Source organism: Pongo pygmaeus, chromosome 17 (assembly GCF_028885625.2).
Source record: "Pongo pygmaeus isolate AG05252 chromosome 17, NHGRI_mPonPyg2-v2.0_pri, whole genome shotgun sequence".
NCBI lineage: Eukaryota > Metazoa > Chordata > Mammalia > Primates > Hominidae > Pongo > Pongo pygmaeus.
In genome coordinates, this window is record NC_072390.2 from 63,639,163 (window position 1) to 63,667,151 (window position 27,989).

At 45.7% G+C, this 27,989-nt stretch overlaps 1 protein-coding gene across 11 annotated transcripts in view; it reads left to right on the plus strand.

The window, feature by feature from the left end:
• The window catches only part of CTIF (cap binding complex dependent translation initiation factor), a 327,569-nt gene that overhangs the window by 269,783 nt on the left and 29,797 nt on the right, over positions 1–27,989 (plus strand). For all 11 annotated transcript variants that reach the window (XM_054461009.2, XM_054461013.2, XM_054461010.2 and 8 more), the window contains one exon: positions 11,806–11,961. In XM_054461009.2, the coding sequence (XP_054316984.1) occupies positions 11,806–11,961 (156 nt within the window). The remainder of the gene's footprint in view (positions 1–11,805; positions 11,962–27,989) is intronic.

Sequence of the window (27,989 nt, forward strand, 5' to 3'; positions counted from 1 at the left end):
GCCTGCCAGGGGGATTGCAACTAGCCTCAGCAAAGCCCTGAGGGGAGAGTCTGACACACAGGAGACTCGGGGCTGGGGCGGAGCTACATTGACGTCACCTGTGACCCCACCACACCACCAAAGGGCAGCTCTGCGGAATGTCGTGGCCTTACTTGAAGCAACCCTGGGAAGGGGGGAAAAAATCCAATAAGCCAAGAACCATTGTATGGCAAAAATGTTACCCACAAAAGTGAAACAAATGTCATGAGACGGCGGCCTTGGAGCAGGGACCGGGACTGGCCCAGAGAAGGTGGGAAGAAAATATCAGGAGTGAACTGTCAGCCACAAATGAAAGAAAAGATGAGACAGGCATTCATGGTGACTCTGTACTCTTAAGTCTTAGATTAACAGCCCCCTACCCTTTGGACAGATTGTCCTCTTAGAGAAGAGCTGTCTGACCACATACCATGGGATATTTATGCATCCGGTCCACACATGTTCATTGAACACCTACAATGAGCCAAGTCCCATTCCAGGGGACATGAAGATGGCTCAGAAAACAGGATTCCTGCCTTCAGGAAACCCTTCTAGCAAAAAGTCAGGTCATCAACACACATCGGACCTAGTGGAGGTGATCAGGACTGGAAAGGAAGCATAGCAGAGTTGGAATGAGGAGTCCCGGGGGCTGCGGTGGAGGGGACAGCCAGGGAGGCCTCCCTAAGGAGGGAATGTGGGAGCAGGAACATGAAAGAAGGAAAGTTGGGGCCAAATAAAAAATAAAGCACCTTTTATTTGAAAATTAGTTTCCTCTTTTCAGTATACAGAATTCTGTCAAATATGTTTTTTAAGCTCTTCAACCAATTGCCCGGGAGAAGAATGCCTGGGATTGACTCCTGGCTGCTGGGCTCCCACAGCTCCCCATGGTCTGTCCTTCCCACATGGTATCCAGCTTCTCAAGGAAAAGAAACTTCCTGCTAGCAGTAAATAAAAGTGCAGTTTCTCCTCTCCACTGGAGAGATGGCAACAGCAGCCACCTCTCTGGACAGAAACAAACCAGGGTCACTGGGGACATAGCGTTTGGATGGGCAAATTTCCCTAGGCCATTCATTTTCCAAGAGGGAGCCTGAAATGAGGGTGAGTTTGCAGGGATTGGTAGGGGCTGCCCATCTCCCTCAGAAAGTTAAAAATATGTGCACCGTGGTCCTTGTGCCTCGACTACCCCCAACCCCACCCTCCAGCAGCATCTCCCTGTGGTGATTTGCGCTGCTGGGTGGGATGGGGGTGTTTTTTCCCCTTTGCCTGTATACAGCTGTTTTTGGCTTGGCCACTGCGCTCCACCATGCCAGAGCTCATGTGGTTATCCCGAGTGGGAAGAATTTCCCAGAATGCCTTGAGAAACCTGAGACACTGAATGGCTTTCAGGGCTTATTGATGTGGCCGGTGCAGGAAATAGCAGTACGTCAATAAATAGTTTTAGGCAGGAAACGGGGCTTAAATGGTAGCCTTAAAGTTTGGGGAAAGGCACTAGGGGTTGCTGGGAGGTAGCCTGCCAGTCAGATGAGAACCTAGAGCCAAATACCAGGCTTTGAAATGGCTGCCACCAATCTGAGGCCCCTTGCTGCTTTTGGATACAAGAGGCTGAGGTTAGGGGCAGAGCTAGAGGAATGGCTTGTTTCGGTTGGCAGAAAGGGCTCCTTGTTCCAGAGGAAAAGCTGGCAACCTATGACATGTGTCAAGAGGAGACACACAGGCTGGGTTTTGGTGGCCTCTGGGCGGGGCATGTTCACACCCCAGTTCCCCACCCTTCTCGTGAGAATCACTGCTGACTGGCAGATTACCGGAAGAATTCCACTGTCCTAATGCAAAAAATCAAGGAAAAGGGTCACAACCTGCCAGTTTCTTTTAAAATAGCTGTTTTTCTGATTATAAAGCGAAACATTCACAGAAAATCAGAAATTCAGAAAGTAATAAAATGTAAAGAATAAAGGTCATCCATAATTCCACTATAGAGAGACAACTCCTGTGAAACACTATTTCTCTTCTTTCTTTTTAAAAAAGACTGTATTCATGGATGAGATTATATGATAAATGCAATTTCAGTTTTGCTTTTTTCATTTAACATTATATAAACATTTTTCCCATGCTATTATAAACTTTTCATAAACTTTTTTTTTTTTTTTTGAGACAGAGTCTCGCTCTGTTGCCCAGGCTGGAGTGCAGTGGCGTGATCTCGGCTCACTGCAACTTCCACCTCCAGGTTCAAGTGATTCTCCTACCTCAGCCTCCTGAGTAGCTGGGATTATAGGTATGTGCCGCTATGCCCAGCTAATTTTTTTGTATTTTTAGTAGAGATGGGGTTTCACCATGTTGGCCAGGTTGGTCATGAGCTCCTGGCCTCAGATGATCTGCCCATCTCAGCCTCCCAAAGTGATGGGATTACAGACATGAGCTACTGCACCTGGCCACATAAACATAATTTTTAATGGATGCATGAATCATCATTTACTTAATCGTTCCCCTATTGTTGGGTGCTTAGGTTTTTAGATTTTTATGTGCATTAAGCTTATTTTTTCTAATATTTTAAATTGTTTCCTTATGATAATTACCAGAAATGCAACTATCAGATCAAACAATAAGAACTCTTAAGACTTATTTTAAGGGTTTTCAGAAAAGTCATACCAATGCCCATATATAAGTGCCTGTCTCACTGCATCCTTACCAGCATTGACAATTACCATTTTAAGTTGTCCTAATATAGATGGGAAAAAGACGTTTTCATTCATTCAATTACTACTGATATTGAATTAAGATGTTTTCATATATGTATTAGTAATTTACATTTTGACATAGGATTTACCTCTTAATGCCCTTTCCCCATTTGTTCATGAGGGGTTTCACACTTTTATTACAAATTTGAACACACTATTTATACATTAAGACCATTGCCCTTTGTCACATTTATTGCACATATCTTCCTGAGCATATCAATTGTTTTTTAATATTTTGATGCATTCTTCTATTGCCTTAGTGAAGAAAGCCCCTCTTCTTCCAGAAATGTGAGAAATACTCTTTCATTTTCTTCAAATTTTTGGTCCTTTTTTTTTTTTTTTTAACATTTGCCTCTTTATTCCATCTGGAATTTATTTTAGAGCCCAGTGTGAAGTAAGACTCTAAATTATTTTCCTCCTGATACTTAGACAGCTGTCCCTGCACTGTTGCTTGAGTGAATAATGCTTCCTTTGCCACTGATTTGTGGTCCTCAAGGGATCATGTGATAAACCTTTGTGGATGCCAAATTTGTTTCTAGGCTATCTGATCTAGTTTTTCATTCGGATGTCAGCTCTACAGCCTCTTAATGAATAAAGCTTTATTAAGGATAAGTTAAGAGTAATGTAACTCTTTCCAATGTTGTTTTGTTTTTAGTTATTTCCCTTGCTATTCTTTCAAATTACTTTTAGGATTATTTTTTCAAGTCTTCATTTCCTTTTCTCCCAAAAAAGTTCACATTGGGATATGGAGTGCAGATTGATATTAAACCTGTGAATTATTTCAAAGAGAATTACCATCTTCACAATGCTGTCTTCTCAATAAGGAATTGTGTATGTTTCTTCGCTAGTTGAAGACATTCTCTTAAATCTTTCGGTTTTGTTAGGCAATTTTCTTTATAGAATTCTTGCATATTTCTTAATAATGTCACTTAAGTATTTTATTGCTTTATTAAATGAGCTTGTACATTAAAATCTCACTAGTTAATTCTGTCATAAAAGAAAGCTGTTGATTTTGTGTATTAATTTTGTATCTAAATATTCTTATTAAGTAGTCACTAAACTCTCTTGTTAATGATACTCTTTATTAAAGGCTTCTCTCAGATTTCCCATATATTTAATCAAATCATTTTATCTCTTCCCTTCTAAGGGTCATAGGTGTTGCTGGTGTTTTTTAATCAAGCCTATTGAAGTAATACATTACATTTATAGATTTCCTGATACTAAGTCATCCATCCATGCCTTCCTAGGATAAAAATCTATTTGGTTATAATGGATCTGTTTCTTAGTATTTCACCTGGGACTTTCATATCTATTCACATTAGCAAGATTAACTTGTAGACTTCCTTATTTGTAACTTACTATCATGAGATTTTGTTTATAGGGAACTGGTTGGAAAGCTTCTCCTTTTCTATGTTCTGAGTCAGTTTGCAAAGGAAAGCAGTTACCTAATTTTTTGGAAGTTTGAATGAACTTACCTATAAAAATTGTAAGTTTAGAGATTTCCTTATAAAGGTAATTCTTTCATAACTTTCATTTTAGCTTATGATTTTTTAGTTTATTCTGGCTTGTTTCTTTTTTAGCAAATGTTGATTTTTTTTTAAGAATCACCTATTTCATCATTTTTTCAAAATTATCAACATAGAGTTATAAATAATTTTTATTATACTTTTTATCTACCTCATATCTGTTTTCATGTCTAATTTTATTTCTGTTTCTTCTTTCTTGATTTTATATGTGATTTCCTTTCTCTATTTCCTAAGTAATTAATTTGGGGGTTTTATCTGTATTATGTCCTTATATTTCCTTAGCTATTGTTGGTTTTCTAATTGTTTTAGTTAAATGTTTAGATCAACATTGTCTGGTAGAAGTATAATGTGATCTACATATGTAATTTTGAATTTAATAATATGTGTTACTTAACCCAGTGTATTCAAAATTTCATAGGTAGGTAATATTTTTAAAATGTGAGACATTTTACATTCTAGTTTTTATACTAAGCCTTTGAAAAGTAATATCTGTTTTACACTTACAGCCCATATCAGTCGGGATAGCCGCACTTCAAGCACTCAATATATTGTCACGTGTGGATAGTGGCTACCATATTGGATAACATTGGTTTAGATGATATATTTTCTTCCATTATTTAATGGCCAAAATAGTTAAGACTATAAATTGACCTTTCATTATAATTTTGACCACATCCCACAAGTTTTTATAGTTATTTCCTAGATAATCTAATACAGGTATTGTGTATTTGATTATGTCTTTATTTCATTTTTCTTTAGAAGAATACCTTTTAAGTATTCGAGCAATTGGCTATTTTTTAATTGTTGTTAATTCATAGTCCCAGTATGTAACCTGTACAATTTCTATGTTTTGAAATTTATACTGAGATCACAGCTTACTATGAGGCTTGTTTCAATTTAATCTTATTAACTATATTATTTAAATCCCCTAAGTCATTTGTTTTTTATTCATTTAATCGGCCATAGAATGTTAGTGGTTTTTTTCTGATATAATTCTTCCTTTCTGGTTTTTTTCCTAAGTTTCTTTTTTTTTTTTTTTTCTTATGTTTCAATAGCTTCAGGTATATTCAAATCTATACTATAAAGTCTATAACATTTTGTGTTATCTCTTTTTTATGGATTGTATTTATATATATATAAAACCTTATAATTTTATTTAATAATTGTTATCTTAAAAATACTTCCCTTTTACTACTACTTTATTTTCATTTGCTCACTCTTATTTTTACCCATCCATTTATTTTTTATATCCTGTTTTCAGTTCTGCTAGTGGTTACTAGTGTTTACTTTTAGCATTTTAAAGGCGTACTTTCATTTTTTTTTCTCTGATTCCCAAGCTTAAGAAAGATGCAATAACCTGTGAATCCTTATGGCGTAAATTAGGAAATGTTATGTGCTTCACACACTTCTATCCCCTTCCCACCAGTATTTACTAATCTCTAGTAATTTAATCTTGGATTATTAAGTCACTACTACTATAAAATTCTTATTTAAATTACATTTTAAAATTAAATATCTTCTCTTCCAAGGATTATTTCTGGCTTTTGATTCCGTTGTATAACCAAAATTATAATGACTTATTTTAACTTAACTTCATAAGTCTACCTGGTTGTAGCTTCAGTTTTCTCTTCTGTTTCTTCTATACCATGATTTCCTCAGAGTTAAATCATAAATTTTGTTGGCCATAACATGCATTCGGAAAGTTCTTTTTATTTTTTATTATTTTTAATTGTAGTTTTAAAATAACATAAAATACTATTTCAAGCATTTCTAAGTGTACAGTTCAATAGTGTAGAGTCACATTCTCGTGCAACCAGTCTCCAAAACTTCTTCATCTTGCAAAACTGAAACTCTCTACCTATTAAACAACCCCCCACGCCCCCCTCTCCCCAGCCCCTTGCAACCACCATTCTACTGTCATTTCTGTTTATGGGTTTGGCTACTTTAGATACCTGCATAAGTGAAATCATGCAGTATTGTCTTTTTGTGACTGGCTTATTTCACTTTGCATAATGTGCTGAGGGTTCATTCATGTTGCAGCATATGTCAGAATTTCTTTCTGTTTTTAAGGCTGAATAATATTCCACTGTATGTATATATCACGTATTGTTGATCCGTTCATCTGTGGGTGGATGCCTGGGTTGCTCCCACCTCTTGTCAATAATGCTACATACTGACATCTCTTTGAAATCCTGATTTCATTTCCTCTGGATATATACCCAGAAGTGGAATTGCTGGATCATACAGTAATTCTGTTTTTAATTTTTTGAAGAACCACCATACTATTTTGTTTTTTGAGATGGTGTCTCACTCTGTCCCCCAGGCTGGGGTGCAGTGGCATGATCTCAGCTCACTGCCACCTCCGCCTCCCGGGATCAAGCAATTCTCCTGCCTCAGCCTCCCGAGTAGCTTGAATTACAGGGACCCACCACCACACGTGGCTAATTTTTTTTATATTTTTAGTAGAGACGGGGTTTCACCATGTTGCTCGGGCTGGTCTCGAACTCCTGACCCCAAGTGATCGACCTGCCTCGGCCTCCCAAAGTGCTGGGATTATAGGTGTGAGCCATCGCGCCCGGCTGGCCATACTATTTTTCATAGCAACTGCAGCATTGAATTTTTTAAGATAAGCATGTAGGAGTGATTTGTTTTAGAACTTGCTTATGTAAGATCTTTCTCTTGCTTTCACTCATAGGCAGGTTTGTTCTTTTCCCTTCAAACTCATGAAGACATTGCCTTCATGTCTCTGAATTTTTAACCTCAAATAAAGAAGTATAAGGCCAACCAGATTTTTGTTCCTTTGTAAGAAGACTGTGTCTTTTGTTCCTTCATAGCTGTTTTTAAATTTTTCTTTTTCTGTGAAACTAAAAAAGAAAATTCAGCGGGGGCAACATAGTGAGAACTTGTCTCTACAAAAAAATTTAAAAGTTAGCCAGGCATAGTGTTATATGCCTGTAGTCCCAGCTACTCAGGAAGCTGAGGTGGAAGGATCACTTGAGCCTAAGAGGTCGAGGCTGCAGTGAGCCTTAATCACGCCACTGCACTGCAGCCTGGGCAACAAAGTGAGACCCTGTCTCAAAAAAAAAAGAAAAAAGAAAAGAAAATTCTTCCGCTAAGTAAAACTGGGGCAGGGCAAGGGACTTCCGGAACACTGTGAACACTTTTTACCCAAAGAGTCAACTCATTTTTATTATTATTTATTTCCAGTGAGAAAGTTTATTTCTCTGCTCTCTTTGTTCTGTGTATTCTGGTATCCTTTTTGAAAACTTCTCTAATTTTAAGATTAGATGTCCACTCTCTATCTTCTCTATCGTTTTTGTTTCTAGTCTATTTATCTTTGTATTCAGCTTTGTGGTCTATTTATCTGTTCTGCTCTCTAGGTGGTTTCCAAGTTTATCTTCTGCATTACTTTTTCTGCATTATCCATTCTATCCTTTACTGCCTCCAATTCATTTTGATTTTGCTGTTGGATTTCTAGTTTCCATTGGCTCTCTCCTAATCCCAGTTCCTGTCTCACACTTCATTTCAGCCTGAGATCTGCTTAGCTAATCACAATCCCTTCCTTCGAATGCCTATTCACACGTCATAGAATCTAGATTGTCATTCTCCTTACATACAAGCCCACATGTTTTGCACTTGAGTTTTTCATTTTATTTATATCTGGTTGATTGTCATTAACATGTTCAGAGTTACACATTTCCATTAAGTTTTCATGATACTGCTCCTTTATTCTGCCAGGCAGGATTTTTGTGTAGATGCCGTATTGCTCTGCGCCTCCCTCAATCCTGACTGAGGTCACCCCTGTCTGGTCTTTTGTGTTTGCTGTGTGCATCAGCCTTGGACTAGCTCGGTGTCTGCTTAGGCAGAGTCTCCCTCTCAGACCTAAAGCTGGAGGGTGGCTTCGTGAGCTCATCTCAAATCCAATTTCCAATATTTAGCAGGCATTCAATCTCCTAGTAACCTTTGCTAGCCCAAAACAGAATGCTCTCTTGATGCCGTGGATGATCAGGAAGAAACTGAGTCAAGAGCTAGTTCTTTGATCAGATGCAATCTATTTTTTAAAACTTCAGTTCCTTGTACACACTGCCTCCAAGTTTTTCCTGCCCCAGAGGGCTTTGCCTGAGAGCACCATCCCTTAAAGGACACAGCATTTCACCCGGTCTCCTCCTGCCCCTGCACTGCCCTGAATCTCCAAGGCCTGGAATAAGGGCGGTGCGGATGGGAGCTGCCTTAATACACAGGCACAGGGCTTTGCTAGTACTGACAGATCCTGTCTACCAGCCAGAGACAGATAGAGGAAGGGGCTGAAGCCTCAAGCTACCCCCTGCCTTTGGTCTCTGGGTCCCCTGGGCAACCAGAGTTTGTTGGTGACAGCACTTTAGTTAATGATGTCACCTCCTGAGTCTGGGAGGAGTCTGCTGGGGAACGGTTATCTTCCTTCTCAGTGTTGCTGTGGGACTTTGTTCTTTGATATGTGTCTTCATTGGTATTTTTAGGGAATATAAGGAAATGACAAGCTGGGGGTTGATAGAGGGGCACCATTTTAACACCCGAGTTAGCACTTGATAAAGGCTTAGAGTTGTGGTTCCCGGCCATGGTTGCACGTTAGAATCAGCTGGGGAGCTGTCAAAAATTACCAGTGTCTCAGCCCCACCCTGACCAGTTACACAAGACTTTCCGGGGTGGAGTCCCAGCATCAGCAGCCTCAGAGTTCCTCCAGGTGACTCCAGTGTACAACCAGGGCAAGAGCATTTAACCCAGAGCAGAGAAGGGGCTTAAGTTTTCATTCAAGTTCTAGTACTGTGTGGCCTTAGTCATGTCTTTTAATATCTTTGTGCCTCATTTTTCCCCATTTTAAAATGAGAATGGTAATGCCCACACTTGCTCAGATCACATAAGAATATTGTGGGATAAACAAAGGTTCATGAGAATGAAACCACCAAAAGACGTATGACTTCAAGCCCAGTAGCGCAGGGCCCTTGGCAGGCCCTGGGATGGCAGACAATGTAATTCATTCATTCACAAAGACCCTGAACAGCTAGGACCCCCTGTGAACACTGCCTGCTCCAGGCTCTGGACTAGGGAGAAGAGACGAAGCTGTCAAAGATGCTAGGCACCCACTACTTGTGGGGTCCCTGAAGTCTCTTGTGGTCCCTTTTCACCCTGGATGAAAGACAAACAGCAGAACTCTACAATCATACCCAGGTGGACACTTCAGTGAGAAAGGAGTGGGGAGGCAGGAGGCCTGAGGGGTCAGTACGAGGCCCATGAGGTCTGCAGACATGGCTGGACTTACAAGGGACAGTGCGGACAAATGGCTTCGTGGAAAGTACAGACTTGGAGAGTGACTAAGCGTGGGCTCTGATGCACTACTTTCCAATTTAAAAACACCATAAGAGCTGCTTTTGCCACAAAAACAAACAAAACAAAAATGGGTAACTGTGAGATGATGGATATGTTGTTTGCTTCACTATAGTAACCTTTTTACTGGCTATATGTATCCCATTGCATCATGTTGTATACCTTAAATATACACAAAAACATTTTTTGAAAAATAAAAAACACCATAAGGAGAAAAAATGTTTGGTCTCCAGAGCAGGCTGACATCAGTTTGAATCCCAGCCCTGCCATTGGCTCATAGTTACGGGCAAGTTACACAACTTCTCTATCCTCAGATTCTCCATCTATAAAATGGGGCAGTAATAGGACCTGCCTTATGGAACCATTGTGATAACTATGTAAAATACCACAATTAATATCCTTGGCTCAGTGTCTGGCTCACAAATAGCAGCTGCTGCTGTTACTGTTTTGCATATAAATATAGATATCAAAATAGTTACAGATACACACACAAGTATATACTTTTTTGTAACTGATGAAACTCAGGTCATTATAAGCTGTGGCCTTGGCTCTTCCAAAGCTGGCACTGCAGGGCTTCTCAGCCAGCCCCTGACCTGCCACCTGAGGAGACCAAGGCCCACCCTCTAGATGGCACCTTCATCACTCACAAGGGACAGATGTTAACCAAGTCATCTCTGAGGGCCTTCCATTTCTGGAGAGGCTGAGATTCTGGTGCCAAGGATGCTTGGCTGAAGTCAGCAGTGGTGTGGGGGACTGGGCTGTGAGAATGGTCTGAGTCACATTCTACAACCTGTCTTCCCATGTTCTATTTTGGTGGTGACACAGTCACCCAGACCAAGAATCTTGGTGTCATCTTGGAGTCTCCCCTTTCCATCACCCCTTACAACCCACCACTTAGCGAGTACTATTGACCTTCACAATGTCTCTTGTGTCACTCCTGTATTGGTCAGCTATTGAGGCTGAACAAACAACCATAAAAATCTCAGTGGCACGCAGCAGTAAGCGTGCATTTAGATGACGTGTGTGCCGGTGGGTTGGGGGTCACCTGACCTACGCTAGACTTAGGTGAGGCCCTGTCGCGTGTGTTGCCCATCTTCTCCCTGGGACCATCAGGCCAGCCCAGAGAGAGTATTCTTAGGATGACAGAAGAAACATGAAAGTCAACATAAATATTTAAGGCCTCACATCAGAATTGGCAGACCATCACTCCTGCCTCATTCTATTGGCCAAAGCAAGACATATGGCCAAAACCAAAGACAAGAGGTAGGGGAAATATCTTTCTGAATATTATTTAAGCTACCCCAGATTCTTATCTTTCAGCTCTCAGAGCATTGAGGTTTTAATTTCATCCTGCCTGGAAGCTTGCAGTGGTCTCCTGTGTGGTCTCCACACCTTAGCTGTGTTAACCTTTCTGTTGAGCACTGGTATGACTGTGGTATTTCACGGCCCCATCCCCAAAACCTTCCCTAGTGACCATCCCACGGAACCCAGCTCCTTGGCTTTTTATACCTTCTCCTCTTGTATCACAGTGATGAGTGAATATGTCTTATCTTAGCTCCTAGTGCAGAGCCTGTCACACAATGGGGCAATAATATTTTTAAGGAGGATGAATGAATGAACGAATGAATGAATGAATGCCTAGGCCCCTCGAGGGAGGGGCTGTAGCTGTATAGCCCAGTGCTGGGGCGCTAGTCCACGTGACCCTCTGTTGCCATTGCTGATGATGTGTGGGTGGGCAGTGTTCTGGTTACCCCCAGTCCACCACGCAGAGGGCATGACTTGGGGGTTAGCAAAGGGAGATGGTTTAGCCACGGGGAGTTAAGTGGAAAAGTGCTGAGTCTGGGGAGGGTGTCACCTCCCGTTCTGCCTCATCCTCCCACATCAGCATTGCTGTCAGTGAAGGAGGGCGACCAGCAGGTCTGGGCAATGCCTAGAGGCAAGGAAGCTGTGTCCCAAACCTGGGGACACCTGAAGAAGAGGTGTAATGGCCACAGGTCAGGGTGGTCCTAGCCACAGAGAGTGCAATCACGCACCCCCATCCTCATTTAAGACATGGGGTTTGCCTGCTGCCCAGGAGCAGCCCTGAGACAACAGATGCTCTGCACAGCAGGGTGGCACCCAGGCCCCTCCCCAGCCCCAGGAGGCTGACGCGGTCTCTCATGCCTCCACAGAAGGACTTCACGGTGCGCGAGGAGCTGCAGCAGCAGGACGTGGAGCGCTGGCTGGGCTTCATCACCTTCCTGTGCGAGGTCTTCGGAACCATGCGCAGCAGCACGGGCGAGCCCTTCCGCGTGCTCGTGTGCCCCATCTACACCTGCCTCAGGGAGGTAAGAGACCTGCCGCCTGTGCCCCCTGCACAGCCAGACAGCGCCAGGGCTGGAATGCATCTCAGATAACGGGGACAAAGCTGTGAGGGTAGGCTCACTTAGAAAGGGACCCATCCAGGCCAGGCATGGTGGCTCACACCTGTAATCCCAGCACTTTGGGAGGCCAAGGCAGGTAGATCACCTGAGGTCAGGAGATCGAGACCATCCTGGCTAACACGATGAAACCCCATCTCTACTAAAAATGCAAAAATTAGCCAGGTGTGGTGGTGGGTGCCTGTAATCCCAGCTACTCAGGAGGCTAAGGCAGGAGAATTGCTTGAACCTGGGAGGTGGAGGCTGCAGTGAGCCGAGATCGTGCCACTGCACTCCAGCCTGGGCGACAGAGCGAGACTCGGTCTCCAAAAAAAAAAAAGAAAGGGGCCCATCCTTCAGCAAAGAGATGTGCAACAGCAGGCGCTTCTGCTCCCCAAAGCCAGGTCCTTCTCTATTGGGTTTATATAAAGGGAACCAGCACCCCCTTCCCCCGCGGGGTGTTGTGAACTGAGGCTTCAGTCATTCCCAATCAGGAGCGCTGGCTGCAGAGGGGAGGCCTATGGTAAGTGTTGTCTCAATGAGCGGTCTTGGAATAGGATTGGATTGGTTTGCCACTGGATTATTTATTCTACGAAAACATATTTTCTTCTAAATTTCATCTGAAAAAGAATGAAACAAGAATGACCAAGGAACTTTTGAGAAGCAGGAATTCAGCAGTTGCTTGCGCTGCCAGATATTGTAACTCACTTTCTACACCCCTTTGGCTGCTGTCAGGGGAGAGAATTGAAAAGGGGCAAAAGTGGAAGCTGGAAGCCGAGTGGGGCTGCTTGGGCTGCGCAGCAAGAGGTTAGTGGCTTGGAAGTGAGGGCGCCTCACTTCCTTGGAAGCCTCGGAGTGAGGGCGAAGAGCACGTTTAGGCTCTAGCTGTATTTCTGAGTTAGAGCCAGCAGGACTCGGTAATGTGAGTTGGAGGGAAGGGAGGAGGGGACATGGGCTCCCCGTTTACCAGTTTGGTGGCCCCATTTTCTGAGATGGAGGATACTGGATGAGAAATAGAATGGGGATGAAAAGCAAGAATCAGTTATGTTTGAGTCGCCTGTTAGCTGTCCCTAGGGAACTCCCTGGAGGTTGGCCGGGTGGAAGGGTCTAGAGGTCCTGAAGAGGTCACGCAGGGAGGTAAGGGATGGAGGGTTCTGTGAAGTATCGATATGCACCTGGTGCTCAAAGCTGGGGACCAGATGGAACCACGGAGGAAGAGAGTATAGATGGAGAGGGAGAGGAAGGGGGCGTGTAAGAACCCTCACAGCAGCCCTTCACTGGGACCTGGACGCCTCCCCTATGTTGTACCCTCCCACTGCCAGCAGGCCTCTGCAGGGTCTACCAGGACACAAGGAGGAACAGCCTCCTGAGAATCAAAGGACCAGGAGAGAAAAGTGTCCTGGGTTTGGCAACAAGCAGGTCACGGGCCCTGGGTGTCAGTGGAGGTGAGGACAGGAGTGTGGACAAGTCTTTCGATAAGCGTTTCTGTGAATGGCAGCAGGGAAGGGGAGTTGTGGGGTCAAGGGGCATCTTTGTGTTTTTGAAAGAAGGACAATAATAGAGCAATTTAAGAGAAGGGAGGGAGTGTATTTATAAGTGTTTTTGAAGCATCCGTTTATAGAACAATAGCATGCTCATTCCAGACTAGCACAGAGCACATAGTTCTCTCTCGGGTGCTTTGTAAACCTGTGAGCCTCTGCCACTCCATGTACCCAAACCACATTTCTTAACAAATGCACTTGAAATCAGATTTGTTTCACAGATTCAGACAATGGCCTCTCCTGACTTTATTTCACTCTCAAAGTGCCTTGAGCTCAGAATGCAGCTCTGCGAGGGCTGGCAGCTCTGCTTTTTGCACCCTTTGGAATGACGTGGAGGCTAGGAGTGGGCCTGCATGGCCTCTTGGGTCCTCCCATCCTTGCCTGCATTGCCCTGTGCCCTGGACAACCCACCTCGAGACAGGGAGCAGCACTGTTCTAGGGCGGTGACCTGAATTGCCCCAACACGTTCCCTCTGCGTGATCTGGACACCTCCTGGTGTTGTCGTCACCTGCTCCTCCAAGAGGGAGGCAAGGCTGTAGCCGAATGCCGGCCCTGGCTGCTGGGACACTTTTAACACCGCCTGAGGTAGTGCAAATGTTCCGGTGTGAGATCCGGAGGTGCCAGGAGATGTGTGCAGACAAGAACAAAGAGCCACGCCTAACGCACATTTGTTGGATGCATTCAACTTTTCGGGCCAGTTTGACAAACACAGACCCATCCAATGCTCATGGTAAACTTGAAGAATAAATAAATCACCTATGGCCTTCTCCAATTTGTAAAAGAAGAGGGCAGAGCCACATGTACCAAGCTAGCTAGGGCTGGGCTGCAGCAGGGTTCAGATCCTGGCTCTGTTGTTCGTCAACTGTACCACATTGGGAAGTGTTTACCTGCTCTGAGCTTTGGCTTCCTCATCTGCAAATGGTGCTCATGCTGCTTTCTCTGCAAGGTGCAGGGAGGGTGGCAAGGCATGGAGAGACAGCTAAGTGCACTAGGGACAATGAGGCCGGAGGATGGAAGGAAGTGCCCGGGGCACGGCATCTGGCAGAGAGCTAGTTGTCATCTAGGCTGATGGGGCCTAGGGGCTGAGCACATGCGTAATCTTAAAGGGCTACTTGGGCTGAGTGTCCTGCCCAGGGACACACAGCTGGTCCATTCCAGAGCTGGTCTGGAGCTCCTGAACTCCAGGTAGGGCTCTTTCCAGGAGAAATCTTGGCTTCCCTAAAACTGGGCTGTAAGAAAAGATGGGGACTTAAAGGGGTGCCCTACAGATCTTATCAATCCTTGTGAACATCCTGTTGCCTTTCACAGCTCCGTAGGGACCCCTGAATTCTTCAAGCCATTTGCTGCCTCATAACCAGGCTTGACCTACATCCCTAAAGCAGGTTGAGCCGGCTTATGGAAGTTTCCAGAGCCAAAGGCACTGCTGCAGCCCCCTCCATGCTGGAAAAGCTTAGGCTTTCCCCCTGGGGCCATGTAGATGTCTGACCCCAAATCCACAGCACCCACTTTGCCCTGAGATCCCCCCAGATCCCAGAACCACCCCCAGGCCCACATTTCCAGCTGCCCACTATGCCTGTCCCAGGTCATACCTCAGGACCTTCCAACAGGATGTGGCCAGATCTGTACCCCAAGACCCCCTGCTCAGTGCAGCTCTCATGCAGGCCCCCACCCATGCTGCCTGCCTCCCTGCAGCCAGGCAGCAGCCCCAGAACCCACGCCATGGCCTTTCCTCAGTCAAGTCACTCACTCCATCCCCTGTGTCTGCACCCCCAGGGCTCCCCTGCAGTGCTTTCCTTGCTGCTTCTGAGTAAAACACAAACCCACAGGCCATCTCTGAGTGAAGGGTCTTGCTGAGGGTGAGGACAAACCTAAGGGATAGATGCGAAGTCCTCACCATCCAGCCCGTCTGGGGGTCCTTGTGCTCACAGAGGCCCCCTTCATTCTGAGGTCCAAGCTCACTCGGTCCCCACGCTCCTAATTTAAGTCGAGCATGTGCTTAGTCCCCAGGCGCCTCAGCCTGGAGGACACCCAGCTCTCTGGGAGTCCCTGGGGACATCCTTTCACACCCTGACCTCATCAAATTAACCATTCTTTAAGTTACTCAAGCTTGAAATTTTGGAGTCATCCCTGCCTCTCTGTCTTCCTGTCCCTGACACTTCTTCCTAGGCCCAGTTTAAAGTCACCTTTTCTGTGTAGCACCCCCTCAGCACACCAACAGCTTCCTCCTGAGGGACCTGGAAGTGCCCTCCGTCCTTACTGCTCCATCCTCACCCCAGCCTCTTCACGTTGCCTTGTAGTAGTGTTCAGTGACGGTAACAGCGCATCTCACTGCATGGACGCCTCCATCTAAATCGAGTGCCTCGTGTGTTCTTTTCTCTTTTAACTCAGACAGCACTCTGAAGATTATCATCCCCATTTTCCAGAGGAGAGCAGAGAGGTCAGGCAACTTGCTCAGGGCCACACAGCCACCAAGGGGTAGAATCAATTCTGGAATCCAGATCTGACCACCCCATTTCACTGCCTTGCAGGCAGAGCAGGGGCTACTCTTGTTTGTTTTCTTGGTGCATAACTCAGCACCTATATGGTAGGATCCCAGTAGATCTTGGTGGAATTGATTCCATTTTTGCCCCAACTAACATGCCAATCAGAGATCCTTCTTCCAGAGATGAAAAATAAGAATTTTCAATGTGTGCTTTGCTTGTTTAAGAACAAATAGTTGCTGCCAAGGTGGTTTTCAAAGTGATTGAAGAAGATTATTGGTCATCCGTAGCTGCGGGAGTCTCCTTGCTCTGCTATTTACAACTCATATTTGCTTAGCAAGCTCTTTTTTATTTTTTAAATATTTTTAAATTTCTATTTTTAGTTTTACTGTGGTAAGGATACTGAACATGGATCTACCCTCTTCACAGGTTTCTAAGGGTACAGTACAGTATTGTATCCATAGCCATAATGTTGTGCAGATCTCTAGAACATATGCATCTTGCATAACTGAAACTTTTACCCATTGATTAGCGACTCCCCATCTGCACCTCCCCCTAGCCTCTGGCAACCACTATTCGTTGCTTCTTTGAATTTGACTATTTTAGATACCTCATGTAAATGGAATTATGCAGTATTTGTTCTTCTGTGACTAGCTTATTTCATTTAGTAATGTCATCAGAGTTCATCCATGTTGTTGTATATTGCAGTTTCCTTCTTTGTAAAGGCTGAATAGTATTCCATCGTATATATATACGACTTTAAAATATTTTTCTTGGTGGTTAATATTTGTACATATTTATGGGGTACATGTGATATTTTGTTACATGCATAGAATGTGTAATGATCAGGTCAGGGAATTTAGGATATCCATCACCCCGAGTATTTATCATTTCTATGTCTTAGGGACATTTCAAGTCCTCTCTTCTAGCTATTTTGAAATATACAATGCATTGTTGTTAACCATAGTCACCCTACTCTGCCATCAAACATTAGAGCTGATTCCATCTAACTGTAGGTTTGTACCCATTACCCAACCACTCTTCTTCTCCCCACCCCGACCCCCAACACACACACACATTGTTTTATCCATTTATCTGCTGATGGATATTTGGGTTGTTTCCATGTCTTGGCTTATTGTGAATAGAGCTGCAATGAACATGAGAGTGCTAATATCTCTTCAAAATCCTGATTTCAGCTCTTTTGGATAAATACTCAGAAGCGGGATTGCTGGATCATATGGCAGCTCTATTTTTAAGTTTTTGAGGAACCTCCATGTTGTTTTCCACAGCAGATGCACCATTTTGCATTTCTACCAACAGTGTACAAGGGTTCTAATTTCTCTACATCCTTACCAGTTTGTCTTTTGTTTTTTTGCTCATGGCCATTCTAACAGGTATGAGGTGACATCTCATTGTGGCTTTAATTAATTTGCATTTCCCTGATGATTAATGACATTGAGCATCTTTTCATATAATACCTGCTGGCCATTTTCCATGTCTTCTTTGGAGAAAGGTCTATTCCAATTCTTAGCTTAGTTTTAAATTGAGTTATTAGGTTTTTTGCCATTGAGTTTTAGGAGTTCCTTATATATTTTGGACATTAACTCTTTATCAGATGTATGGTTTGCAAATATTTTCTCCTGTTCCATACTTTGTCTCTCTCTCTGCTGATTATTTCATTTGCTGTGCAGAAGCTTTTTAGTTTGATGCAATCCCACTTGTCTATTTTTGCTTTTGTTGCGTGTGCTTTTGGAGTCATATCCAAAAAAAAAAAAAAGTGTCCACACCAACATCAAGATGCTTTTTCTTTATGTTTTCTTCTAATAGTTTTACAGTTTCAGGTCTTATATTTAAGTCTTCAATCCATTTTGAGTTGATTTTTGTATATGGTATGAAATAAGAGTAAAATTTCTTCTTCGTGTAGATATTCAGTCTTCCCAAGACCGTTGATTGAAGAGACTGTCTTTTCCCCGTTGTGAGTTCTTGGCACCTTGTTGAAGATCAGTTGACTGTAGATGTGTGGATTTATTTTTCGACTCTCTATTTTGTTTCATTGGTCTATATGCCTGTTTTCATACCAGTACCGTACTGTTTTGATTGCTGTAGCTTTGGGATACATTTTGAAATTAGGAAGTGTGATTGCCTCAAGCTTTGTTCTTCTTCACTCAAGATTGCTTTGGCTATTTGGGCTCTTTTATATTTCCAAGTGAATCTTAGAATTGTTTTCTATGTTTGTTTTTAAAATGCCCCTGGGATTTTGATAGGGATTGCATTGAATCTGCAGATTGCTTTGAATAGTGTGAACATTTTCACAATATTAAATCTTCCAATCAAAGATCAGGAACAACACAAGGATCCCCACTCTTACCGCTTCTATTCAACATAGTACTGGAAATCCTAGCCAGAGCAATTAGACAAGAAAAGGAAATAAAAAGCATCCAAATCTGAAAAGATGACATAAAATTGTCTCTGTTTGTAGATGACATGATCTTGTATATAGAAAATCCTAAAGACTCCACACACACACACACACAAAAACTGTTAGAACTAATAAATGAATTCAGTAAATTTGCAAAAAACATAATCAACATACAAAAATCCTGTCTATTTCTGTACACTATCTGAAGAGGAAATTAGGAAAACAATCTTACAATTGCATCCAAAAGAAATACTTAGGAATAGAGTCAACTAAAGAAGTAAAAAACTTGTACACTGAAAACTATAACATATTATTTTAAGACATGAAAAAAGATACAAACAAGTAGAAAAACATCCCATGAGCATTTTATAATAGCATTCTAAGGACCTCTTTCCCCTGCCCAGGTCCTCAGCCTAACTGTGACTATGAGGGCTGCACACACAGGAGGGGTGCAATTATTGTTTATGGCCTGAGCAAAGGGTGTCATCTCCCCATCAGCTGGTATCTCTGAGCCAACCTGCCAGGTTGTGGGTCTGGCTTGTCTAGAGCCTTCATTCCCTGACCCTACAATGCTCTCCACCTCCTCCGCCTCTCCATGCCTCTGTGATCCCACGGTGTTGTTGCGAGGCTCTTCTAGGTTATCACTGAATGCCTCTCTCTGAGCTCCTTACTTAAAGTCCTTTGTTGAAAGTTTCTCTGGCGGGGGAATTTTCTTTTTTCTCCTTTTTTTTTTTTGTTTTGTTTTTTGTTTTTTTGTTTTTTGTTATTTTCTGAGACAGAGTTTCACTCTTGTCACCCAGGCTGGAGTGCAGTGGTGCAATCTCTGCCCACTGCAACCTTCGCCTCCCAGGTTCAAGCGATTCTTCTGTCTCAGCCTCTCAAGGAGCTGGGATTACAGGCATCCGCCACCGCACCCAGCTAATTTTTTGTATTTTTGTTTCGTCATGTTGGCCAGGCTGGTCTTAAACTCCTGACCTCAGGTGATCCGGCCACCTCGGCCTCCCAAAGTGCTGAGATTACAGGCGTGAGCCACTGCACCCGGCCAAGCAGAGGAATTTTCAACAAAGTTCCATGCGCCTGTTTTCCTCCACTTCCTCTCATCCTCTCTCTCCCCTGAACATCCCACCTTTCTTCTCTCCATCCAATCCCCCCAGCTCATCCCTACCCATAATTCCAACCCTCCTGTCTCTTTGGAGTCCAGCAGCCATAGCCAGAGGTCAGGGGTGGAGTAAAGGAGGAAGGCAGGGTGCTTTCTGCCAGGAATCTCCCATCTCTCTGTACCCACCTCCTGACCCCCACCAACCTCTCCCTCTGGTTGCCCCCTGGCTCTCCTCCCCTCCAGGCCCCAGAAATCCCATCTGCCCCTCCTGCCCTTTCCAAAGGAAGGGCAGGGAGAGGGCAGATGCCTCTGAGGGGTGTCTCTGAGGGGCGCCCCCAAGGGACACATCTGGCTGGGCTCCTAGAGGAGGTAGGTAGGCACAGGCCAGGGAGGAGAACACAGAGGCCAGCAAGTCAGGCTTCTCAGGAAATGAAATTGCTCTGTGCAACAATGAGAGAGCCACTTTTTAAACTTTTTGCGTGAGTGTGCATTCAATTTCTCACATTGTTTTGGCTCCAGGGGAAATCTGACCTCGGAAAAGGCTGAGATGAAGCGGGTGTGGGTGGAGAGCCTCTGCTATTTCACAGAGTCAAGCAACACATTCTTCAGAGGCACCTTTCCAGGCGGACCATTCCTCCTTTCCCAAGAGCAGGGCATTCGGCTACCCAGCAGAGGCCAGGGCAGGACCCACTATGGCCAGAAGTGACTAAGATAGTCTGTTCCCCAGGGGTAACAATGAACTCTGATGGAGAGCAGAGATTTGCTGGCTGGATCCATGGGGAATTATCTTCAACCCTGCACCTTGAGAAGCTTTTACTACATTACAAACTCTCAGACCCCTTCTTCAACCAATTAAACCAAACTTCCTGAAAATGGGGTTTGCTGGGCAGGGATATGTAAGCTTTCCAAATGATTCTAATGTCCGGCCAAGGTTAAGGAACATAGTCTCAGCATCCTAGGTGTGTTCAGTGAGCATCCACTGACCAGCCAAAAACCCTTGGGTGAGGCGCACAGCCTTAGGAGCCAGAGACACCTGAGTTTGAATCCCAGCTGTGCCACTTACTAGCCGTGGGACTTTAACCTCATTCTTCCATCTTTTGAAACCTCAATTTTCTTATCTGTAGCATAGGAATGAGAATAATACTCGCCCTGTGGCTTTGTTTTCAGGCTTAAAATAAGCGAGGTGTTTCTGTAAAGCAAGTGGCATATGACAGCCTTGCAGGGAACTGTCAGTTTGTGAGTTGCTGTTGAATACAAACCGTGTTCCAGGCATGGCTCAAGAGAAAAATCGCAACACAGTCAGCCCCAGAAAGTGAGGTCCATTCTCCCAACTGGGCATCCAAGGCCTCCGTAAGCAAACACAACCTCTTTCTCCAGCCAAACTGCTCCACGTGTATTTCCATAGGTGGCCTTGCATTCCTCCCACCATGAGAACAATCTTTCTCCTCTTCTTGCCTGGCTCTTGCCCACCTTCAGGGCCGGGCTCACTTCCCACCTCCTCCCCACCCTGCCTGGATTCGTTCCTCTTACAACATCCTATAGAACTAATGTCCACACGGGGCTGTCAACGTCTGTCTCCAGATATGCTCTTTGCCAGGTGGCTGTATTAATGCCTTGTGACCCTTTCTTGGTTGCTTTTAAATCATTTCAGTCTTTCGTTGCTACCTGGGGACAGGCTAGGTCTCATCTGTCATGGAACCCCGGTGCATGTTGCCCTGGAGTCTGTGCTCATTCAACAAGCAATGATTTAGTTTGAGACAATGCTTCTTATTGAACTGCGAAGTTTCCTAGTAGTACCAGAAGGAGGGATATAAGTTGTGATCCTTCGGCAAAGAGCTTGCAGTCCTCCTGAAATTAAGCAGCCATGAACACTTATGATGGATTGTGAGCTGGATGAATGTGGGGAAATGGAATGGGGAAGGGGGTGGGGAGCCGCCGGGGACAAAGGGCAGGGGAGCTGGGGCTTAAGGTAAAGTGGATTGTGGACAGGCATGGGGGAAATGGGGAAAGCCTCCAGGAATGAGCCTTTGAGCCAAGGCGTGGGGGCCAGAATAAGCATGGCCCATCTGGGTGGTAAAGAGAGGGCCTGATGAGCGAGCCATGGCCAGCTCCGGCTCTCACCAGAGGTGTTCTAGTGAACGCGGGATGACTCCAAGAACCTCTGAAAGGTTTTAAGTCACAAAGCAACACCATGGAAGGAACAAAGGAGCATTTCTTTATTCATTCAACAAACAATGAGAAAAATGCTACTTCCTTATTAAACTGGAAAGTCTCCTGGACACATTGCTTGCTAGAAATGTGCTGAGATAACAAAGTCAACTAAATCTGGAGCAGTCGCTAGCCAGAGGAGCCCACGGGTAACTCAGTGCCCGGAGGAGTGCAGTGCTCCAAATAAAGCGTGGGCAGGAGAGGGAAGGTGAGAGCCCAGATGGAGGAGGAGGCGAGGAGGCCGGAGAGCCACCTCAAAGGACATCCCGGCAGAGAGCAACTCCCCAGCTCCTGATTGCCTTTAAATTTGTTCTGACTGTAACGGTCAAACAAAAAGACTTAGCAGGAAGTGAAGGGCTAGAATGCAGCTTGAAAAATCAGGAGAACCTTTCTCCATGAACAGTTTATTCCAGCCCTAATCTTAGGCACAGACCCCGCCCGGAATGTTCCTCTGAGAATGTAGCCTTCCTAGGGCAGGTACCCAGCCCCTGGGCACTGGCTTAGCATCGGAGTCCCTGCAGGGCCAGCAGCTGCTGCTATGAATACCCCAGCTTAAGCGACCATTCCTGTAACCTCTGCCGAAATAACTTCCCACCCGCTTTGTCCCCTCCAGAGCTTTCGTTCCCCTCTTCTGCTCAGCACACACAGTGAAGTTAACTCAGCAGGGTGACGCCGACCTACCCAGACCCCCACGCCCCAAACATACACACATAAACACACGGAAGCGGCCCCATCTGAAGCTGCCTGGATCCTTGACCTCCTCAAGATAGAACTGGAGTCTCCCACCCACCCCACCTCCACTCCCGACCCTCTCCCCAGCCCCCACCCTTTGACTGTTCTGCTTCCTTAGCCAGACTCTGCAAACTGAAATGTGAAATTTGAAGCCAGTGTTCCCCTTAGCAACCATGGTAACACAGGATCTGATAGAGAGCCTAGAGTTATAAAAATACCAGCTTCCACCAGACACTGGTTTCCAAAGGGAAACCAGTCTCCAAGCCAGAACCGTTTTTAAACAGTCTTAAAACTCAAGAGATTTCTAAACCGATCTCAACATGGCTCAGGAGGACATCTCTTTAATCCTGTTTTGGAAGGTGGTGTGGGTGCAAGCTTTGGGTATTTTCTCTAAAATACAGAGATTCAGAATGCATGTGCTCACGGGGGAATTAACTAGCCTTATGAAGGGTATAAAGCAGGGAGCAGTTTTTCCTAATAAACATCAACTATTTGGCATTTTTTCATAGATTGAGCTGCCCTGCTGACCCCCAGTGAATTCTTCCTTCCAGTTCTCTCCCGGGGAGTCCTCAGCTCCATCCATCCTCCTAATTAGGGAGAGAGAATGATTTCGCCTATCTCCCCTTGCTTGAAAACAAATTTAAATTTACAAAACCATTTTCCAGCCGGAATTCTACTTTAAGGCTTAGGTAGGGAGGTAAGAGATGGTGATGTCAAAACTTTTCTGCTCAGGACCAACAAGAAAAGTCATACATCCCTGTCCCCAGCCCTTTCTCTCCCCACGGACGCACCCTTGGGCATGGGCCCAGCAGGAGCTATAAATCCCTGGGCTCTGCGTTCCCTGCAAAGGGCACAAGCCCGGCGAGTGGGGGCAGTGAGGGCAGTAGGGGGACTCTCACCAGGGAAGGGGCACCTTCCCAGCCCCCAGCCCCGCCTTCGCAGCCCTGGGCGGCTTGCCCTCCCATCTCCTTCCCCCGCCTACTCCTCCTCCTGCCTCTTATCTCCTGGGGCCATGCCTTGTAATTTTGAAAAATCTTCTGACTCGGTAATTAATGTCTGAACTTCAAGAGGCCCCTGCTATCTGCAGAGCTGAGCTGAAGGTGGGAGGGGACCGGCAGCTGCTGAAGGCTTGGAGGAGGGAGGGGGTGCAGATTATTTTTTCTAAGCTGTTGAATGGACGGGACTGTGGAGGATAGAATCGTACCTTGCCAGAGTTGTGGGTACAAGATATATATGTACACAGGCAAAAGCATCCGTCTAGATTTTTAAATCCTTTGGGGTAATCCTTTGGGGTTAAAATCACACAGTAGGATGCCCTCCTGCTCACACACCCTCACCCTCCCTTAGCAGTTTCCCAGCAGGTGGATGGCAGCAAACACTAGGGGAGCCAGGCTGGGGGATTTTCTGAGTGCAGGTCTGGTTAGGAGGACTGGTTGGGAGGGAGGGAGAGTGACTTACACATTTCAGAGATCATAAACCGGGCACTGGGGGTGCAAAAAATGGCCATCAGTTACTCCAGATAACTCAGAAGTCAAAATATAAGCCTGCCTGTTTCCCACCTTAAGGGAGGATGCAGGCAACTCTGCAGACGTCTGCAGTGCCCCCCACCTCCGTGCCTCCCAGAGTGAGCCCCCACCTTGCCCAGCCTCCGTACTCCAGCACAGGTGCCCTCCATCTAGCAGTTGGGGTGCCGAGTGCTGGACCCGCTGCTAGGCCCTGGGCATAAGCACGCTGGGGTCCCTGTCCTCACAGAGCTGCTGTCTCCTGGGGGAGGGGAGGAGCAAACAGTGCCCTACACTAAGAGCCGAGGGTGAATAAAGCACACACAGCTCTCCAGGACCTGCGCGGATCTTTCTCCAACCCGCTGCAGCTCTCAGGACCTGTAGCTCAAATTAGCATTGATGATGTCCACCTGCTGCCATTCTTGCCTTCAGATGTGAATGATGTTTAGGGAACTAACTTTTCTCCTCCCTTCTGTCCACCTCAAGACCGAGCCAGGCTCCAGTTCCTTCTTGATGGTTCTGCTCTCATTGCCGCCAGCACTGAACTGTAGGTCAGAGTGTGGGCTGGGCCAGGCCTTTTGAGAAAGAACCTCCAGGATCAGCCTTCTCTTGTAGTCAGGAAGAGGAGGGGAATGCTGGGGGAAGAAGGTGAGTTTCAGAGGCAGTCTCCTGCAGCGTACCCTCTCTGGCCCTCGGGTAGATCGGGTGTTAATTATTTTTGTTTGTTTGTGTTTTGAGACAGAGTCTCGCTCTGTCACCCAGGCTGGAGTGCAGTGATGTGATCTTGGCTCACTACAACCTCCGCCTCCCAGAGTCAAGGATTCTCCTGCCTCAGCCTCCTGAGTAGCTGGGATTACAGGCGTGTGCCACCACGCCCAGCTAATTTTTGTATTTTTAGTAGAGATGGGGTTTCACCATGTTGGCTAGGCTGATCTCGAACTCCTGACCTCACGTGGTCCGCCCATCTCGGCCTCCCAAGGTGCTGGGATTACAGGCGTGAGCCACCGCGCCCAGCCAGATTTGTTCATTATAAATTGACTTCCTCTCTTCCCCTGTTGCTCACTGTCTGAGAGGCATACCACCCCCGAAAAACAAAGACATGAAATAAAAGGATGGGTTCACAGCATATTTTATATTGTATAAACTGAAGTGCTACTTACTGGGAAAAAATGTGGAGGAACACAGTAGAATAAGGCTCAGGGCCTTGGTGCACTCTCTGGGAGAAGGCCCTTCTTCTAGGTGCCCGTCCAGGGCTCTGCTCAGACGTCAGTTTCTCAGACCCCCCCCCGACCACACCCCAGCCTGTCCCCCCACCACTATCCCCAGCCTGACTGCCTTCTCTTCATTGCCCTACTAGTGCCTGGCTTGGAGTTTTCTTTGTTAATCGCTTATTTTCTGTCTCTCAACTAGCGTGGAAACTCTCTCAAGGCAGGGAACGTGTCTATTCACAGCCGTATCCCTGTGTCTATTCACAGCTGTATCTCTGTTCCTAGAATAGTGCCTGGTATATAGCAGGTCCTCAGTAGATACTTATTGACTGAATTAAGGAAGTAGAGTGCCTAGACTGAGCAAAGCCAGAGACAATAGTCAGCCCTTCTAGAATTCATCTGGAATGATTTCTCAGAGGAGATAAATCCAGGACCCTTGAAGGGGCAATGTGAGTGAGCAGAGTGGGGCTGGCTGGTAGTGGTCCCTGGAGATGAGCTCAGAACGGGAAAGAGAAGAGAAACACCCCCCATCACCCCACCAAGCAAGCCCAAAGGGGGCATTTGTGCCCACACTGTGAGTGAACCAGTGCAAACAGTGCTCTCAGCCCGCGAAGCTGCCTCTGTTCTGTCCCTGCCTTTGGTTAAGTGGCCTTTTCTCGACAACCCTCCACCGAGCTTCGTATGAGATTCAGTCTGTCCAAAGTCAGAATCCCACAAACTACAATCTTTAGGAGAAGTCAGGAGGAGCTTCTAGCAAAACTCCCTGGACCAAGAGCCCATGGGGAAGAGATTATTGCGGGGGCCTAGGCACCTGCTATGCACTCTCACAGCACTCAGCAGGGCCCTCCTCACTGCCTCTCCCATGAGGAACAGAGGAAGTTAGGTGTATGTGCAGGGGGCACGAAGGGTGGGAGAATGGAGTGGGTGGGAAAGGACCCCCACAGTCACAGACCTTGAGGATGATGGAAACCCTTTAGCCCTTGACAATTACAGCAGAATTCACCTACGGAGCAACATGTCCAGTAGCAATATAACGTGAGCCACATGTGTAATTTTACATGGTCTAGTAGCCACATTTTAAAAAACTGAAAAGGGAACAGGTGAAATTAATTGTATGCTGTCTAATATATCCAAATAATCACCATTTTAGCATGTAATCAATATTAAAAAGTACCAATGAGATTTTTTTACGTTCTTCTCTTTTGGTACGAAGTCTTTGATATCCAGTCTGTATTTTACTCTGAAAGCAGCTCTCAATTTGGACTCAGGCACATTTGAAGTGCCCAAGACCACATGTGGCCGGTGGCTATTACGCTAGACCAGGCAGTCTGGAGGCAGCTTCTGGAATCCTCAGGCTTTTGGAGCAGTTCTGGATCCCTAAAGTATCTGGATTCCCAAAGTCTCAAAAGTACTTTTCATAGCCTCTCACAGCACCAGGCAGCAAAGGGGCACCATGAATACTCAAACCTCAAGCTCACAGCCAGTGCGCATGTGGGGGCTGCCTAGCTGGAGAACTCCCTGCAGGGTCTGGAAAATGTGGTCCTTCTTTTTTTTTTTTTTGAGACAGGGTCTCCCTTTTTCACCTAGGCTGGAATGCAGTGGCACAATCAGGGCTCACTGCAACCTCAACCTCCCAGGCTCAAACAATCATCCCACCTCAGCCCCCCAAATAGTTGGGACTCCAGGTGTGCACCACCACCCCTCGCTAATTTTTTGTATTTTTAGTAGAGACAGGGTTTGCCATGTGGCCCAGGCTGGTCTCAAACTCCTGGGCTCAAGCAATCCCGCCTCAGCCTCCCAAAGTGCTAAAGAGGGGGAAAAGGTAAGAAAGAAGAAACACATAGAAAGGGAAGAGAAGGGCTGTGGCAGGGGTGGCCAGTTGCATGACAAGGATAAGAAGAGAATCCACAGAGAGGGACACAGTGCTGGGCAGGCCGGGCAGCTGCCACCCTCTCCTCACAGCAGCTCGACAGAAATTGTGGCCGAGTGTGTGGAAGGCACAATTAGCTCATTCTTGCATTGCCCTTTGATTACACGGGACTACCATTTCTGTAATTAAGACCTTCTCCCTTACTCAGAAGTATTGAAACATGAAAGTATTTGCTGAATCTGGTTTCCCAGGGTTAAAAGCCAGACTTAGGACATGCAAACACACTTGTGGAAATGCAAACACACATTCAGTAACTAATTATCCTTTAATTAAGGCCAAAACCCTGCTGAAAACAATTAGCTCTAGAAATTGAACAGTAGGTACAGCTCCACTTTTTGCTAATTGTTCTTCCCTGATAGCCAGGAAGTGATGAGTCTGGGGGGCGGGGGTGGTAGGGAATGAATTAGTCTGCTGCTTTTGGTCTGGACTGGACCAAGCTCTACTTTTTTTGGAAATGTTAGTCAGAGGAGAGTTTGAGGTGTGGGGAAGGGCAAAGAGGATGTGGTTTGGGCAAGGGGAGGCGAGAGGCTGCCCCAGGCTTGGATGCATGCCACGGGAAGTCTCAGAAGCTCCTGCTGGCCACACAGAGGTGGCTTGCCTGGCTGGAGTGGAGGGCGTGGGCCAGGGATTAGCTGACTGGAAAGCAATTAGATGAGGTGCGGCTGGCTGGGAAAATACCTGGAATCCCAGGGCCAGAGTTGAGACTTGCTTGGCTAACGCTGCAGGCGGGAGGCCTCGTGGGGCCTGGGGAGTGGAAGTGCCCACCAGTGAGGGTGGGAGGGTAGCCGTGTGGGCTGCGAGTCTTGGATGCCTCTTGCTGATGCGGAGAAGTGGATG